This window comes from Nycticebus coucang, chromosome 12 (assembly GCF_027406575.1).
Source record: "Nycticebus coucang isolate mNycCou1 chromosome 12, mNycCou1.pri, whole genome shotgun sequence".
NCBI lineage: Eukaryota > Metazoa > Chordata > Mammalia > Primates > Lorisidae > Nycticebus > Nycticebus coucang.
In genome coordinates, this window is record NC_069791.1 from 80,601,157 (window position 1) to 80,620,380 (window position 19,224).

General features: G+C 37.3%; 1 protein-coding gene across 1 annotated transcript in view; it reads right to left on the reverse strand.

Annotated features, from left to right (window-relative positions):
• Window positions 1–976: 976 nt before the first annotated feature.
• Window positions 977–19,224, reverse strand: part of VKORC1L1 (vitamin K epoxide reductase complex subunit 1 like 1) — a 68,000-nt gene continuing 49,752 nt past the window's right edge. The window contains exons 2-3 of the mRNA XM_053555171.1: window positions 9,178–9,287; window positions 977–4,827 (exon numbers count right to left, since the gene is read on the reverse strand). Coding sequence (XP_053411146.1) covers window positions 4,601–4,827; window positions 9,178–9,287 — 337 coding nt within the window. The 3' untranslated portion in view covers window positions 977–4,600. The remainder of the gene's footprint in view (window positions 4,828–9,177; window positions 9,288–19,224) is intronic.

A 19,224-nucleotide genomic window follows, 5' to 3' on the forward strand; every position in this document is an offset into this window, starting at 1 on the left:
CAATTTGGTCTTGCTTTGCCTCCTGGGCTAACATGCCATGGTGTCATAGCTTACAACAACCTCGAATTCTTGCCTGGGCTCAAGTGATCCTCTTGCCTCAACCTCCTGAGTAGCTGGAACTCTACAGGTGCATGGCAGCATACATAGGTAATTTTTTTTATCTTTTGTAGAGACAGGGGTCTTCTTGCTCAGGCTGGTCTTGAACTCCTGACCTCAAGCAATCCTCCTACCATGGCTTCCCAAAGTGCTAAGATTATAGGCACAATCCACCTTGCCTGGCCCAGACCATTTTAAAAAAATATGAGTGTAGTCAATTCAAATACAAAGGAATTCTAGGTGTTCCATATTTCTTTTGTAACTATTGAACTCCAATCTTAATTCTTTGATGTAATCAAACTTTATGTTCCAGTTAAATGCCAAAGTATAATAGATAAAACTCTGGTCAATAAATATTTTTAAAAAATTAAACATAACAAGATACGTGTTGCAAATTGGGGGCAAGGTCCATTTGGTAGGTCCTAAACTTGTAGCATAGAACATATCTGTCCTATTGAGTGAAGTATGGCTAAGCTATATTTCAGACAGCCTCATCTTTCTTGCAGATGTTAACCTTTTTAAAGGATTACAAGAATGGAGTATTCAAGGTAAGCTAAAGTAAAGCTATGGAAAAAATGGCAGATTGATACATTTCATGTGTGCACAGAATTGTAAACCGTAAGGCTTTTTGTAGTCAATTTGTGACAATCACAGGCATCATAAACCCACAGGAACTTTAAGAACTAGAGTCTCTAAAAGTCTGTATTGTCTACAAATTACATATAATTTGAGAGACACAGAACCAACCCAGTCTCCCTACAGAAATGATGTTGTTATAGTATCGACTTTAAGAATTCTTTTATGAGGTTCCTACTGAGTCTAAGGCATGCCAGCTTGTCTGAAATGTAACCCTGCAGTATAGGAATGATGGCAGCACAACTTCCACAGGTAACTTCTACATTTATTTTATACCAAAAAAGTTATGTGCAACAAATAAACATTCTTACATATTTACATTTGTTTTTATTTACCAGTTAGCAAAACGGTGTCCTGAATCTCTGATAAAGAATATTTCTATCTATATTAAAGGGGAAATCTGCCCAGTGAACTCCCATTTTAAATGAATGTTTCCTCTGGAGTTTAAAGCACTAGTAATATTTTGGATGGAACATAATATACAGATCATACACCTAATACTTAGGCCATGCTTAATAGTTTCATAAGACATTTCACCTTTTCTGGGCTAATCTGTAGAAAAATTTTTAACCAAGTAGCCTGGATTCCCACCGCCGCCCCTCATTTTGGCTTACTGAGGGGTAATTCTCAGAAATTAGGAACCATAAGTGCTGCCTAAAATATCTGAAGTGTTTCACCAATGCTGATGTGTTGTAGGAAAATACATGAGGGCAAAGGCTGTTTATTAGGTTTATCCTTCCCAAATAGGTTACCACAAATGAGAGTGGGTTTCTTATTGGCATGTGTCTAACACTGATTTTTAAGATGAGACATGCTTGTCAGTACTCACTGGTGTCAAGCAGTGGTACCAATCTGAGTTATGAAGTAACTGCTGAAGATAACTGCACTTTTGCAGAGAGTCTTTAATACCATCTGCTCTTTCTAAAGATGGTCTTAAAAAAAATAAAAAATACACAAACAAAAGCCAACAAATAGTTTTAATTTCACTGTAGTCTTGTTCTAGCTTACCTAGGAGATCCAAAGATTGCTTGTACCAAAAGACAAATCTCTTTATGAAAACAATCAATGCTTTTAGCATTCTTGCAAAGAAGGATACATATATTAAGTAAATATAATTAATGGGACACAGCTAGTTAAACCTGAGTTATTTCACCAGAAGTTTATCTTTACAGCAACGAGCTGTAATGAAAAACTAAATGAGACCCTCCAAACCACCTAGATTCCCTAGACCGTAACCACAACTTATTTTTTCAAATGATATTTATGACTCAAGTAAATAAGAAGCTTCATTTGTTATGAATCACTTCAAAAACATGAAGCGTGAAATTATTGCTAAAACCAATTTTACCCCCTAATTTGTCATTTAACATTGGTAGCTTAGTAATGCTACAGTATTTAACTATTCAGTCTAAAATAGTAATAACAATTTTCAAACTTTTTAACATGGCGTTTCCCTGCTCTTCTGGGTGAAAAGGAGATAGAGGGGAGTCTAAATTCTTCAGGGCAAAAAGTACCAACTAATAATACCCAACAGGGTTCTGTTACTTACTGAGATACTGGTATTAAAATGTTGTTCTTTCAGGCAGCTTGTGTTCCATCTCTCAGTGAGAAAAAGGGCATAATTTTACTGGGTCACAGGTAATGTGGCAAAAATTTTTATACAACTGAAACAGTGTTTTCCCTAAGGCTTAGGAAAGCAAAGGAAACAATGAAGGGTCTGGCTGAACATTTTTACATGTTTTCTCAACGGAAGAGTTGAAGACATTTGCAAGAATGCAACATCAAGACAAGCTTTAACTATACTCTGGTGATTGATACAAAATATGAAAAACTATTAAAAATCGGGACACAAGGAACTTGTTTAGCACAACCGGTGTTATATACACACCACAAAAGTCTTAACCCTTAAGCCATTTCCACTCTAGCTTAGAAAAGAGAACCAGTGAACTGCCTCGGTAGAAGTGGACGCACTGCTACAACATGACCTCACTGTACAGCTTTCAAACATGAGGACTTGCTTCTCCGTGAACACCAGACACCCAATCAACATGTTCTAGAGTTCTTTTAACTACTTCAGAATACAGGAACAATACATACATAATAAAATGAGCATTGAAATATTCACATTCATGGGAAAACAAAAGCCTTGATGAAATCTGAATTAAGCTGTCTTTTAAGAAACTGGTTGAAGGTTCATTACAATTCAGACTTTATACCTGCTTTGGGCCAGAAGACCTACCTACATTGCATCGATTATGACAGTCAGTTGGAAACTACTGAACAGTTGCCGACTCTTAGCAGTTTACAGAGTAGAACCTGTCCCCTCCCTTCAAAAAGAAGGCAAATAAAGCACTCAAAAGTTACTGGTCTAATTGACTATTTTTAACTCATGATTGATTGAATTAGAAGCAAAAACACTGCTACTACTCAATCAAAGAAAGAAAATGATCATACAGAACCTTTCTGTAGAATGAAAGTTTTCTACTTCACAGTAAGAAAAGAAGGAAGGAAGGACACTTCTGCCCAAGTTCAACACGTGAAATATTTGGTTTGAGATTTAAGACAGAAGGCACTTTTAACATTCTGATATAAGATGTTAACCATAGAAACATACTGTCACAATTTCATTTGGGTTTATTCAAATCCTTTAAAAATATTTCTTAAGCATTCGTGTAGTTAGTAAAAGAACAGTGATGACATTACTGTATTTTACCTTTAGATATTTTTACTAACTAAGCAAACTAAGCAGCAAGTCAGCCCTAAAGTTTACCAATCCAATATTTGACTCTAAAACAATTGAACTAGACATCTGATTAGTTAGTGCAGAAAGAAACAATTAGGGAGAATGCTATGGAGCTACCTCTGCTCTGGAGTGGTCAGGCTTATATTGGTTATTTTAAAGTTATAATACTGTTTGGTTGACTGGCACCAATATTAAGGAAAAATATCTGTGTGAAAATTCAACTGGTGTAAGAGACTTTACTTGAAAGTGACATATTAATATTTCCAGCTTTTCTCCAAAGAAAAATACCCATTTTCCTATTAGTGTCCCCAAGGCCTTGGACTTGGTCTTGTCACATGACTCATTCTAAGATTATAATTGATCCAGTTTTATGACTGGACACAAACTTGAATTAAACGTTCCAATTTAGTTCCTTGCTTTCAGAGGAGGGACATGGAAGGGAACCACCCACCCCAGAATTTCTGCTGTCAATGCTGCACCCTCAGCTGTCTGTACTTTTCACAAGAGATGCTCTACATGGGCTTACTATTTCCACTATTTCATCAGTCAACATTGAGCTGACAATTCTTCATTGCTACACTTCAACTAACCTGTACAGCAAGTCCTGCAGGTATGGATCCAATATTTCTACCTTTATTTACAAATATCACATAAATGGATTCTAGTTGAATCTACATGTTTAAATCCATCAGCTAAAAACATATTACATATTGTAAACGTGGCAATATTTAATACAGTATCTATTCTAAAATATTTTCATGTCATGATCACATTTGTTATACCTGAAATTGAATTTATACACATTAAAGAATTACTAGCAATGGTTGCTCACTTTACAATTGGGGAGAGGGGGCTAGGACTACATTTTAATATTCAGAAAGACCTTCAAAGTAAAGTTAAAGCTTGTCTTTGATTGGCTCGGCGTATCCTTTTTTTGTATCCATATTTAAAATGAAGATTGACACAGAAAACAGCTAGGGCCCCTTCTAATTTACAAGATTTAAAAAATCAGTTTAAGATTGTTAGGGAAAATGTCTGTTGTGAAGAATAAAAAAAAAAACTGCTGCAAAATAAACTTAATGGAAAAAGGGACTTCAGACTGTCAGTTAAGAGTTCTGTCGGTTGTCAGTCCTGCTTGGGCTGCAGGTGCCGTTTCCAAGCGTCATTCAAGTAAACTAGTCGTTTGTAGTTGATGATAAGAAGAATGAAGTTCAGCACGTATGTGATGACGCAGATGATGCAAAACTCCTTCAGCACGAAGTACAGAATGTAGGCCAGGTACAAAGACCCTACAACAGACACGATGGAGGATGTCATGAGGATTAAAGCTGCAACTGCGCTTGCTGTCATGCCTGTAAGAGAAAGAGACACTTGGCTCATTCAGGCCTTGGCAATGAAGAGAAAGCTTCTGAGTTAAAGGTAACATTTTGTGATTTGCTGTAGTGTTTGAACACTCAACTACAAAACTGAAATTTGAGAACTAAAACTACTGCTTTATTATACTGTTAAGATTATACAGGTTAGCTTTGCAGATAAAATACCAGTTTTAGAACTTCAATTTTTTTATTTATCAATATTTCAGATGAAATATTTTACAAACCAGTCTTAGTTAAGGATATGCATGCAAAGAAAATATAATCTCACAATCAAACAGAGCAATGAAGCCAATCTATAAAATCGACAGCCTCAACTCTCCTAATGAATAAACAAAGGTAAGGACCATAACCTTTTCTTTCAAGCTGTATACATTTGATGAGACCCTCCCCTGGCTTTTCACTATAACCTATCCATCTGTGGAAAGTAAAATTTGCTTTTCTATGTTCAGATCAAAAGCCATGATGGGAGAGGACCACACCAACATGCTGCTGAAGAAGGGAAAAAAAAATAAGCTTGATGAACATTTCAGGGCTCCACCCTAGTGAGTAAGGGAAAGCATATTTGGGCTGTTTGCCACATGTGGGTCAACTCTAATGGAGAGAAAGTGTAGTTTTGTGTATGCTAAGTCAGGGCTCTCAAGGCAAAAATGCGCCTGAATTCTCGACTCTATCTTCACATGTGCACTGTTCTGTAACTTCCTATAGCCAACATTAGGGAGAATACGTGCATTTTTATTTTCAAGGAAAGAGGAGAAGGCAGAGCATATTAAACTACCTTCCTACTCAGTGACTAATGGACAAGGATAATACAAATAGGAAAAAATAAGAACAGATGGTGGCAGGTTTAAAGAACCAGTTAAAGAGCTGAAATCATGGTGCCCATTGGCAAAAAGAAAGGCAATGAGAAAATGCCTACGGGCTGGCCGAAGTATAGCAACAGGCACCATCGGAACTAGAGAACAATACTTTAAAAAGGTGCTTTCAGACTTAGATGCTACTGAATTACTTATGCCAAGGATTGGCAGGTCTAGCCAGCTTCCTGCTTTTGTAAATAAAGTTTTATTGGAACCCCACCATGCTCATTCATTTATGTAATGTCTGTGGCTACTTTTACACTAGAAAGGTAGAATTGAGTGGCTGCAGCAAGCCAGCAAAGCCTAAACTATTTTCTGTCTGGCTCTTTATTGCAAAAGCTTGTTTACTTTATCTATGCTAAACATTTAAAACTTCAAAAATTAATGTTGTCATCTTAATTTTATCTGTGAAAGTTAGTTTCAAAATAACATGAGCAAGACCAGGTCTACTTCCCAAGACTGTTGGGAGAATTAAATGAGCTGATATAAAACAGGATTAAAGGAAACCATATAAACCAATTAGAATGCTCTATAAATACTGACTACTAGTTAAATACTACTGTAATGTAACTTAAATTCCCAGGGGAATTTAAAATGTGCTGTAACTCTAAATAAATGATGGTATAATCATGCAGTGGAGTATTTAGCAGCTATAAAAAAGCATAAATACATTTAATGTACTGATATGAAGGAGTCACCAAGATACATCAGTCAAACAAAGGGGTGGAAGCAGGCTATAGAATAGTGTGATAGCTTCTGCCTTTTATGTTTAAAAAAGGAGGAAAATGAAGCTATATATTTGTAGTTTCTCGTGTATGCATAAAGAAACTCTAGAACAAGAACAACAAGCTACCCTTCAGGGGTGAGAGGCAGTAGAAACAGGGCCAAGAGAGACTAGGTTGGGACAGAGTTTTTTATTTATAGCATTTTATATATATTTTTTAAACTCTCGAACCATCTGAATGTATTACCTATGGAAAAATTAAATTAAAAATTCTTTATCTCCGCTCAGAAAGGAATGAAGATGACGTGCTTTTTTTTTTTTGGCCGGGGCTGGGTTTGAACCCACCACCTCTGGCATATGGGACCAGCGCCCTACTCCTTGAGCCATAGACGCCACCCAGATGATGTGCTTTTGAAACTATGTTAGGGCGGCACCCAGTCAGCAGGGTGCTGGCCACATGCACTGAAGGGGGTGGGTTTGAACTAGGCCAGGCCAGCTAAAAAAAAAAAATGACTACTGCAACAACAAAAAAAATAGCGGGCATTGGAGCAGGCACCTGTAGTCCCAGCTACTTGGGAGGCCAAGGCAAGAGAATTGCTTAAGCCCAACAGTTTGGGGTTGCTATGAGCTGTGACACCACAGCACTCTGCGGTAATAGCTTGAGACTCTATCTCAAAATAATAACAATAACAATAATAAAAGAAAGTATGTTAGATGAGTTAAAATTAAAAAAGCATGTGATGAGCCTGAAAAAAATTTCATCAAATGCAAACAGAAAAAACTACACTACATACATGATTTAAAATATGTTATCGACAAATTAATATTGTAAACAGAAATTTAACTGTTTTACCTTTATCTTCAAAAATTAAAATAGTCAAAAGGATTTTCTTAGGCATTTTTCTATTAAGGGAAAATGAACTATGCTTTGGATTTGAGCTTATACTTTATATTCTTCTATAGAAACCCAACAAAACAAATACATGGAATAAAAAGCAAAATTTCTCCCTTCTCCCCAGTCACCAGGCCTTTTTCTATACTTTGACATGAACATATACAAATATGTTTATCTTATACCTATTATACCACAATTTGCTTTTTTTACTAAACAGTGTCTTGATCTTTCCAGTATATACACATAGACCCCCTTTTTCCTTTAATGGCTATGTAGTATTTCACAGTTATTTTCTAATTTATTCAACCATTACCTATTGTTAAGCTACTTCTAGTTTTTTGCTGTTTTAAACTGTACTGCTATAAATATCCTTGTGTATCCATCTTTGTATTTCTACAAAATAAATATAATTAGGCAAACATGATAAGAAGACTTCTGAAATCTATTAAGAGTATAAATGTCGTACAATAATTAAGTAAGTGAGGTGAAGGCGATATTAACCAGTTTGATGTAAACATTCCAAATTATATATAAAATCAGCACTTTGTACCCCATAAATGCATTAATGTACACAGTTATGATTTAATAAAAATAATATTTTAATAAATATTAATCAAAAAAAGACTTCTGAGAAAAATTCAGATTCGCAATTTCCCTCATAATTAATCAGTTTCAGATAGAAACATTACATACATTTTTAATGAATCAAACTACAGAAGAGTTGACATGATGGAATAAATATTAACAATTAAAATGCAAAGGCAAAAATGAATGGATTTTACTCTAAAAGTATAAAAACTTACACAATTAAAATTCATAAAACATAAAGGATAGAGAACAGATAACATACCCATAACACATCTGAAAATAGACTATTATCAGGTTCCAATAACAAAATGGACAATAAAAGGAAGTTAAAGTAAAATTTAAAGTAATAGCTACTAATTTTTAACTACTGAAAATTTTACAGAAAACACTTCTTAAAAAATGAAGATTGATAAGGCTTCAGAGAAATCAGATAAGTGGGGAGAGGCAATTTGTTAACACCTATCAAAATCCATTTTCAAAAGTCTATGTTTGCTGACTCACTAACCCCATTCCTGGAAATTTACTTTGTGAAAATAATTCAGAGGGAAGGGGAGTGTGTCTTTAAACAAGGCTGTCACCGCAGTGTTACTTAAAACATAAAAAATGTGAAATCTACATGTTAATAATGAACATTTAAGAGGATAGATAACACTCTATTGATACATACAATTTCATATAAAATTATTTTAAAAAGCAGAAGACAGGCCGGGTGTGGTGGCTCCCACTTATAATCCTAGCACTCTGGGAGGCTGAGGCGGGTGGATCACTTGAACCCAGGAGTTTGAGGTTGCTGTGAGCTATGCTACGCCATAGCACTTTGGCCTGGGCAACAGAGTGAGATTCTGTCTCAAAAAAAAAAAAAAAAAAAAGGCAGAAGACAACAGAAATAGTAGATATGTAAAGATGGAATTATGAATATAGTTTACTGTTAATGTTTTCCCAAAGAGCTACAGAATCTACAAAAGAAAGAAAAAAATTTACAGGGAAGACTGGTTGGAGTGATCATTTCTTTGAATGGGGCTGGTTTTCCTGCACACCATGAGATGCCGTATCCATGATTAAACACCACTGATACCAAATTCAACACTGGTATCATAAAAATCTTAGTGAATCAAGTTTTCACAACACAAAAATATGCTACAAACTAGTGGGTCTATCATTAGCACATGCTTTTATTTAATATAAACACATACTTCAGGGCAAAGAGACAAAGTACTAAATGGAATATAATAAACTTATTTTTGTATTGGTGTATAAATACTTACCAAGTAATAACTGTAGTATATAAAATATTAGTCCAAAGACACTGTTTGGCTGGTTTAATACACCATCCTTTCCAAAAATGGAACCCAAAAGACCAAATCCTCGACCCCATCTGTAAAATAAGGAAAACCAATAACCCTATATTTGAATTTCCCTATTTTCAAAAATATAAAATTATTTGAGAATGTTAACCAATTCTAAAACCGAGTTGCCAAATTTCTTAAACATCTTTTGTTAGAGTGATTTACACCCAAAAGGGAGCAGTCATTAGATTTCTATATTATATCTAATTAAAAATAATGATCTTAAGTGAACAGACATAAAAGTGCCAATATACCCCTTTCAATCTCTAAGTGCCATTTTCTATATATTCTCTTTTCCAAAAGGTAGGGCAAAGTATTCTTTTTCCAGTGGCATTAGTATTTGCAGAAGGAGGTGTAAGGATGGTGGGTCTTTATATAGTGAAATAATAGAAAAATTAACAACTTATAGTTTTTCAATAAAGACTAAAATCAATCTCTCTGCCTGCTTTTTTTCTTTCTCTTGCTGGCCCACCAGCCCCACTGAAGTTCCCTTTGTATAACTGAGGAGCCCAGCAGACAAAACGAAATGTAAATTATTTCTCTTTAAATTTCATCAGCTCTTTTTAGAATTTGTTCCTTTAGTCTCAAGTGGTTCCTGAGTGTCCTAGACAAACAGTGGGGTGTGAACATCAGGCCTCAGGATCAGAAACACCTGGAAAAAATGCCTGTCCTCAACCTTGCCGAGGAAAAAAAATGGATACAACGTTCACATCAACAATACCTTGTGAATTTGGCTGCAATTGCCTTTTTCACTTTGCCCCCCTTAAATTCAGCTAACCACTGGACCTCTGTAGGCATTCTTTCCTTCTTTGGGATGCCGCACCATCTCCCTGCTCTCTCCCTCTCTCCTCCTACTCCTCCCCGCCCCCCACTTTCTAACACAAAATAAACTTACACTTTTATAACCTAATTTTGGCCTAGAGAAATTCTTTTTTTTTTGTAGAGACAGAGTCTCACTGTACCGCCCTCGGCAGAGTGCCGTCACACGGCTCACAGCAACCTCTAACTCTTGGGCTTACGCGATTCTCTTGCCTCAGCCTCCCGAGCAGCTGGGACTACAGGCGCCAGCCACAACGCCCGGCTATTTTTTTGTTGCAGTTTGGCCGGGGCTCAGTTTGAACCCGCCACCCTCCGGCATATGGGGCCAGCGCCCTACTCACTGAGCCACAGGCGCCGCCCAGCCTAGAGAAATTCTTTTCTTGCTCTGAGCACAGCACCTGCTCAGCTTTCCACCCTATCAGGAGGCTTCTCCCAGCTTAGGTCAGGGTTTTAGCAGTGGTACCACTGATTTGGGAATCATTCTTGGTGGTGGGGTGCGGCTCTGTGCATTATGTAACTATCAGTACCCCTGGCCTCTATCCACTGGATGCTAGCAGCAATCCTCTCCACCCCAGTTGTGATTTCCAAAAATGTCTTCAGCCATTGCCAAATATCCTCTGGGAGGCAAAGTCACTCCCCCAGTTGAAAGCCATTGATGTAAGTGGTCCTATTTCTTTTTTCAAAGAATATAGACTGAAACGTGTTCTTGACAAATTTCACCACAATATACATTAGGAAACATATCCTGAGAATATATCTTTAAATGTAGGACAATATCAGAAGTTACAGGTCTTCCCTGGAATCATATTTCAAAACTAGAAAACTCAAACTTTATTTGCCCCATCAGTTTTTATTTGCAATTTAACTTTAAATTCTGCATTTGACTTAACATTTTCAGAATCCTATTTTCTTATTTAAAAAAAAAAAGATCATTAAACTCAAGATTTAATAGAACTTGATAAAAATATCAAACCAACATTTACTTTTTCTTTTTTTTTTTTGAGACAGAGCTCAAGCTGTCGACCTGGGTACAGTGCCGTGGCATCACAGCTCACAGCAACCTCCAACTCCTAGGCTCAAGAGATTCTCCTGCCTCCGCCTCCCAAGTAGCTGGGACCACAGGCGCCCGCCACAACGCCTGGCTATTTTTTGGTTGCAGCCGTCATTGTTGTTTGGTGGGCCCGGGCTGGATATGAACCCGCCAGCTCAGGTGTATGTGGCTGGCGCCTTAGCCGCTTGAGCCACAGGTGCCGAGTCCCAACATTTACTTTGGATAAAAACCTTTGAAGATAATATTAACTCTGACTGCAAGTGCTTCTTAAATATTAAAGAAAACAACCAGTTCTGACATTACGTCAGTAGAGAAGCACTCTAAACAAAACCTAAATCTTGGTTCTGAAGACAAACTGTCTGAAAACATGGATAAATAAATAGTTCTTTCCTGGTCACGCTAGTTTAATACCACTCAATGTCCAAGAAAGAGTGAAATGCCGTCATAGTGATGATGCTGAGAGGTAAAACCCCAATTTATAAGCAAGGGAAAAGCATGAAGATTTTTTTTTTTTTTTGAGACAGAGCCTCAAGCTGTCACCCTAGGTAGAGTGCCATGGCATCACAGCTCACAGCAACGTCCAACTCCCGGGCTCAAGCAAGTCTCCTGCTTCTGCCTCCCAAGTAGCTGGGACTACAGGCGCCCACCACAACGCCTGGCTATTTTTTGGTTGCAGCCGTCATTGTTGTTTGGCAGTCTGGACTGGATTCGAAACTGCCAGCTCAGGTGTATGTGGCTGGCACCTTAGCCACTTGAGCCACAGGCGCTGAGCCAAAGATTTTTATTATACAGAGTTACATGTCACACTGTTTGTGTCTCCACATAATATCCATTGTACCCATTTATTCCTTCACTGGTCAAATACTCATTGAGAACATACTAGGCGTAGACATGCTGCTAGGTGCTGGGGATCCAGAAGACAACAAGCTGGACCAGGTGCTGCCCCGGTGGATGAGAAGTAATAACAGGTAAACAAATGACTAAATTACCTTCAGAAATGGACCCACCTATTAACACACACACACAGAAAAATCAGAGGAAGGATATTCTAGACCAGTGGTTCTGGAAATTTAAAAGTGCATCACTCTGGGATCTTGTTAAAATGCGGATTTTCCTTCAATGAGTCTGTGATGGAGCCTAAGACTCTGAATTTATAAAAAAACATGAAACAAAATAAATGCTCCCAGCTGATGCTCATGTTTTGGGTCTGAAGACCACATACTGAGATGTGCTGTAGACAGAGCAGAGGTGGAGGAAGCTACTGTAGCTAGTCAGGAAGGGCCTTCTATAGAAATTAAATTTTGAATCAAATTCTGAATGATGAGAAGTCAGTCTGATAAGGAATGGCAAGGACAAAGGCCTTGAGGTAGGAATGAGCCATGAGTGTGCAGAAAAAGGCCATCAAAGCTGACGCAGGGTGATGGGAGAGAATGACAGAATTGGGCACGAGTCTAGTCATTTAAATTATTAGGGCCTTATTTGTAGGTCATGATGAAGAGTCTGAATTTTATTCTAATTGCAATGAAAGACATTTGGTGGCTTTTAAACAGGAGAGTGAGATAAGCTTATTTATGATCACTCTTGACTATTGTATAAAGAACCAACTGGAGTGGGGCCAGAATACAGACTGCGAGAAACTATATGCAATCAAATTTCTTAGCCTTACTCATCTGAAGTAGAAATTCAAGTTGAAATCACTGCCTTTGGCAACAGAATTGGCATACTGCCAAAATTATCAGGGGTAAACAATTTTTTATGTATTCAAAGCACTAGGTTTATGCATAATTACTCACATAAGTTCACATGGGTATTTTCCTTGAAAACAATGCAGAAATCCACAGAATGAATATATTATTTTATCAAAGTATTTATACACGCACAAGGTTGCAAAATAAAATAGTACCAAAAAGCCTTCTAAAACAGAAATGTTGCTTATTCCAGCCCTCCCCAAACTCAGTTCTGATCTACAGAGACATCCACTTGCATGTGTTTTAACTGTTTTCTGCTATTTACCTCTACATTTCTAAATAATATGCTTTCATTACTATTTCTTGATTTACCAATTCTAAATATTCTCTTTTGATTTTCTAATATGGTAGACCAGAATGTTGTTTAAAAGAAATTTATTATGGAAGGCTTCAAATACACACATACAAAGTGAACAAAACAGCATAATTAAACCCCCACGTACCCATCATCCAGCTTCCATAATTGTGCCTTTCTTATTTCATCTCCACTTCTATCTACTCATCACTCAATGGTTATTTTAAGTTCTTTTTTTAAAGGTAAAATTTATATACATTAAATGGACAAATCTTAGATGTGTAATTTTGACAAATGGATACAGAGTAACCCACACCCCATAGCACTTCCATCTCCCCAGTTAAGCTCTGTTGGGTCCGGCCCCCCCCACCCCCATATCATTCTACAGCTGTCGTCTACCTGCATGCAAGGAACACAAAGATAGCCAGGCTTTCCGGACAAAATATCTCTCTGCATAGTGCATTATTTTCCACAGGATAAACTACAAAGAGAAAAATGACTTGATCGAGGAACATGTGCATCAAAATTTACTATTACCGTGCAAAAGTTGTACAAAGATGTTACAACAATTTATACTTCTGCTATCAGTCCCTGAAGTATCTTCTTTAACTACTACTAGAACTAATGTGTATACAGCAAATGTACTTTCGTATTTAAATAAATATATCAATATTAGAAATGAAAGCGGGGTTATTACTACAGACAGTAATACTCATTAAGAGGATAATAACCAAATAAATACTACTACACACAATTCTATGTACATAAATTTGACAATAAAGATGGAAAGGCCAAAAGTTTGAAATTCACAAATAACCAAAACTCACTCAAGAAGAAATAGAGAATCCGAATAATCTTCTTAATGGTTTAAAGTCTTCCAAGACAACAATGAGATGCTATCATTGGCAAGTTCTACCAAGTATATAAGAAGTAATACCAATTCTACACAATTTCTTTGAGAAAACAGAAGAGGAGAGAACACTTCTCAACTCATTTTGTAAGGCCACCATTACCCCAATATCAAAAACACACAAAAGGATTACAAAAAAAAAAAAAAAAAGAAAAGAAAACAACTACAGACAATATTACTCATGAAAACAGACACAAAAATCCTCAACAACATATTGTAAATCAAATTCAGCAATATGCAGAAAGAATAACATATCATGACCAAGTGGGATTAATTCTGGGAATGCAAGCTGGTTCAACATTCAAAAACTATCTGTATAATTAATCATACTAACACACTAATGAAAAATCAAATGGGCATCTGGTTTGACAAAATACAACATGTACTCTCTCTCTCTTTTTTGGACACAGTCTATGTCACGCTAGGTAGAGTGCCACATGTGATCAGTAGCTCACAGCAATCTCATACTCCTGGGCACAAGCGATCCTCCTGCCTAAGCCTTCCGAGTAGCTGAGACTACAGGCATCCACCACAACATCCAGCTAGTTTCTTCTATTTAGTAGAGGCAGGATCTCACTCTTGCTCAGGCTGATCTTGAACTCCTGAACTCAAGTAATCCCTGAGTGCTAGGATTACAGGCATGCACTACCACGTCCAGCCCTACATTTACTCTTCACAAAAACACTCTGCAAACTAGGAAGAGAAGGGATTTTCCTTGATCTGATAAAGGTCATCAAACAAACAAACAAAAAACCCTACAGTTAACATTATATTCGATGGGGAAAATGGAGAAAGACTAAATTCTTCCTCCTTAAGATAGAAACAAAGCAAGGATGTTTTGCTCTTGACGTTCCTATTGTACTGGAGTCTTAGCCAGTACAATAAAGGACAAAAAAAGGGGGGTGGGGGCGGGCATACAGATTAGAAAAGAAATAAAACTATTTGCAGACAACATTACTATCAATGTAGAAAACCCCAAGTGAGAGACTGATACATATATAAAATAGACAATGGCCAGACCATATGTAAATACAGAACTCTGACTCATGTCAATCCAGGAAGCCAAATTACAAGATCTGTTGTAATCAGTCTCAACAGCCACGACTTGGTCAACAACTGCCAGCTTCCCTGTTACCTGGGCTAGAGTGCCATGGCCTCAGCCTACTTCACAGCAACCTCAAACTCAGGTTCAAGCAATCCTGCTGCTTCAGCCTCCCAAGTAGTTGGGACTACAGGTGGCCACCACTACACCAGCTAATTCTTCTATGTTTAGTAGAGACGGGGGTCTCGCTTTTGATCAGACTGGTCTCAAACCTCTCACCTCAAGCAATTCTCCTGCCTTGGCCTTCCAGAGTATTAGAATTAGAGGCGTGAGCCAGCATGCCTGGCCCATCTTCCCTAATTTTTACTCTACTTCCGATTTAGGACCACCTGAAGAAAGCCAAATATGTTCCGCTAACCAATCACATAAGATGACCCAATTCTAGTTAGCTCTGCTTCCAGCTCCTCCATACCAACTACTTCTACTCAGGGCATACTTAAAAACTTTTTTTTTTTTATCCATGCTAATGCTTTTTTATACTCCTCTTTTAGAATTCCCTTTGAGTCTGTCCTAAATGCAACTAATGAGTACTGATGCTTTTGCTATAGCAAGCTCTGAATAATAGCCTTTACTTGACCTTATTTGGGTGGTCTTTATTTCCATAGAAGGAAAATATGAAAACACTTCCAGAATTAAGAGAGTTAGTTTATAATGTTGCATAATACAAGGCCAATATATAAAAATCAAACTTGTATTCTATAAACAAGCAGTGAATTATTGGAAACAAAAAAATTTAATACCATTTACAATAGCACATCCATACATAAGTACATACATAGCAGTAAATCTAACAAAGTATATGTAGTATTTACATGCTGAAACAATGATAAAATAGCTCAAAGATGACCTATGCACAGAACAATACTGTTTATTGATTGGAAGACTCAATATTATTAGGATATTAATTCTTCTCAGACTTATCTACAGATTTGGTGCAATTCTAATCAAAATACTAGTAGGAATTTTTACAGGTAGTAAAAAGAAATATGCAGAAAAAATAAAGGAACTAGAAAAGCCAAAACAGATTTTAAGCAGAATAAATACTAATTTCAAGATACTCTAAAGCTATTATAATCAAGATAGTGTAGAACTGGTGAAAGGACACACAATGACCAACAGAGAAGAATACAGAACTCAGGAAGAGACAAAATTCATGTTTTTTTTTCTTTTTTTTGTAGAGACAGAGTCTCACTTCATGGCCCTTGGTAGAGTGCCGTGGCCTCACACAGCTCACAGCAACCTCCAACTCCTGGGCTTAAGCGATTCTCTTGGCTCAGCCTCCCGAGTAGCTGGGACTACAGGCGCCCGCCACAATGCCCAGCTATTTTTTGGTTGCAGTTTGGCCGGGGCTGGGTTTGAACCCGCCACTCTTGGTATATGGGGCCTGCGCCCTACCGACTGAGCCACAGGCGCCGCCCCAAAATTGATGTTTTTAACAAAAGTATAAAGACAGTTCAATGGAGAAAGAATAAATGATGCTAGAAAAATTAGACATCAATATGAAAAAAATAAAAATACTTCACTCTCAACCCATACCTCAAACCTTAAATATGACCCACAATATAGAAGATTGGCAAATGGGACTTCATCAAAACTTATACTAAGATGCTCAACCTCTTTAGTCATTAGAGAAATGCAAATGAAAATTCCAACACATACCCACTGCATATCTACCAAAATGGCAAATTAACATAATGTAACAAAACAAAACAAACACACCTAAGTGCTGGTGAAAATATGAAGCAACCGGAACACTCATACATTGCTGGTGGTCATAGAAAATGGTATGGAAAATAAGTTGGCCATTTCTCAGGAAGTTAAAGATATACTTATCATATGACCCAGCAATCCCATCCGTTTACTCAAGAGAAACAAAAACTTATGCTCACACAAAAATCTGTTTGCAAATGTTTATAAAAGCTTTATTTGCGGGCGGTGCCTGTGGCTCAAGGAGTAGGGTGCCGGTCCCATATGCCGGAGGTGGCAGGTTCAAACCTAGCCCCGGCCAAAAAATAAATAAATAAAATAAAATAAAAGCTTTATTTGCAATTGTCCTTCTATGGGCAACAAACTGGTACATACCAGGGAATATCACTCAGCAATAAAATGGAAAGGACTACTTGATACCTGAACAACATGGGTGAATTTCAAATATGTTATAAGTGAACAAAACCAGACTCAAAGACTAGATACTACAAAATTCCATTTAAATGATATTCTGGAAAAGCCAAAGCTACTGAGATAGAGAAGAGATTTGCCAGAGGTTAGGAATGGGGAGGGTTGACCACAAAAGTGAACTGTTCTGATGTTGATGGCAGTAGTGGCTACATACCTAGATGCATTTGTCTAAACTCAACAAACTATAAACCAGATAGTGAATATCACACACTGTAGAGAAACTTAAAATTAATTTTTTTAATTAATTAAAATTTAGAAGCAAAACAGAATTTATGTGATTGGTTGCAGCTTTGTCAACATGTTACTATAGATGGGTAATTAGGCAGAGAGCTAAACTCATCATTGGGATCCCCAAATGCTTGCATAAATACATATCTTTTTCTAGGAAAAAATATTTCTTTAGGGAAAATAAATTTCACCTGTCTCCTACTGCTAGGAGCAAGCATGGGAGTGAAGATACCTGGCTGCCAGTGTTCTTACTAGCTACTTTCTCATTTTTTTTGTTCTTGGAGCTTTATCAATTTCTTTTATCCCTTTAACTCTCATTTCCTGAGGGTATAAACACATGTACTAAATCCATTGTTTATTTGGAAATCTAAAATTCACTTATTCAAATTTTATCAAATGCCTACATAACAAGCAATAGGTGTTTGAAGCAGTAGGGGCTATGAAGTTGGGCTTAAGAAACTTAAAGAACAGAGAGAAAAATCATATTCAGAAACACAATATAATGTAATAAATACTGTAAAACATCTATGTACACAAGTGAAGAGGGCTTATTCTACCTCTGAGGGCCAATGGTAACTGTGGCATTGGTATGTACATAGCATAGATTGAGGGTCAGAAGTGGAAAGGGTGACAGTTTGGGTGACAAATGAAAGCCTGAACTAGAAGTACAGCAGTAGGATTCAAAAGATATTAAGTAAAACTGGCAGGATTTAATAACTGACTGATGCAGAAATGATCACTGACTCCCAGGTTCAGAATGACTGAGTAGATTATGAGACTATTCATGAGCCAAAGAACACATGAAGAAGAAAAATGGATGACTGAGTTTAGTTCTGCTATGTTGGCATTTCACACACCTTTGAGCCATGCAAATAACTATATCCAACAGGCAACCAAAAGTAAAAATCTGAAGGTTCACATATAAGTCTAAAATGTACATTTATTAGTGTGGTTCTAAAACTACAGTCTGGCTGGTGCCTGTGGCTCAGTGGGTAGGGCACCGGTCCCATATATTGAGGATGGCAGGTTCGAAGCCGGCCCTGGCCAAACTGCAACAAAAAATAGCTGGGTGTTGTGGCGGGCGCCTGTAGTCCCAGCTGCTCTGGAGGCTGAGGCAAGAGAATCCTAAGCCCAAGAACTGGAGGTTGCTATGAGCTGTGACACCACGGCACTCTACCAAGGGTGACAAAGTGAGACTTTGTCTTTAAATAAATAATAAAACTATAGTCATGAGTAAGAAAACCCAGGGAGAATATTAGGGGAAAAAGAATATTATGGATGGAGTCAGCGGGCTCCAAAAAGTTAAGAGAAGGAATCCATGAAGATGACTAAAAATGAGCTAGAGTGACAGAAGAACCAAGACAGAGAACAGTAATAGGAAGAAACGAGAGAGAAAGAATATTCAGGGCAGTGCCTGTGGCTCAAGGAGTAGGGCGCCGGTCCCATATGCCGGAGGTGGCGGGTTCAAACCCAGCCTCCGCCAAAAAACCACAAAAAAAAAAAAAAAAAAAAAAGAAAGAATATTCAATATCAGATTGATATTGAAACCTTAGGAAAAGGTCAGTAAAACACAGTAACAAGTACTTCCACGATTTGGCAATCAAGCTAGTGATGAATCAAGACTTAAAAGAATGG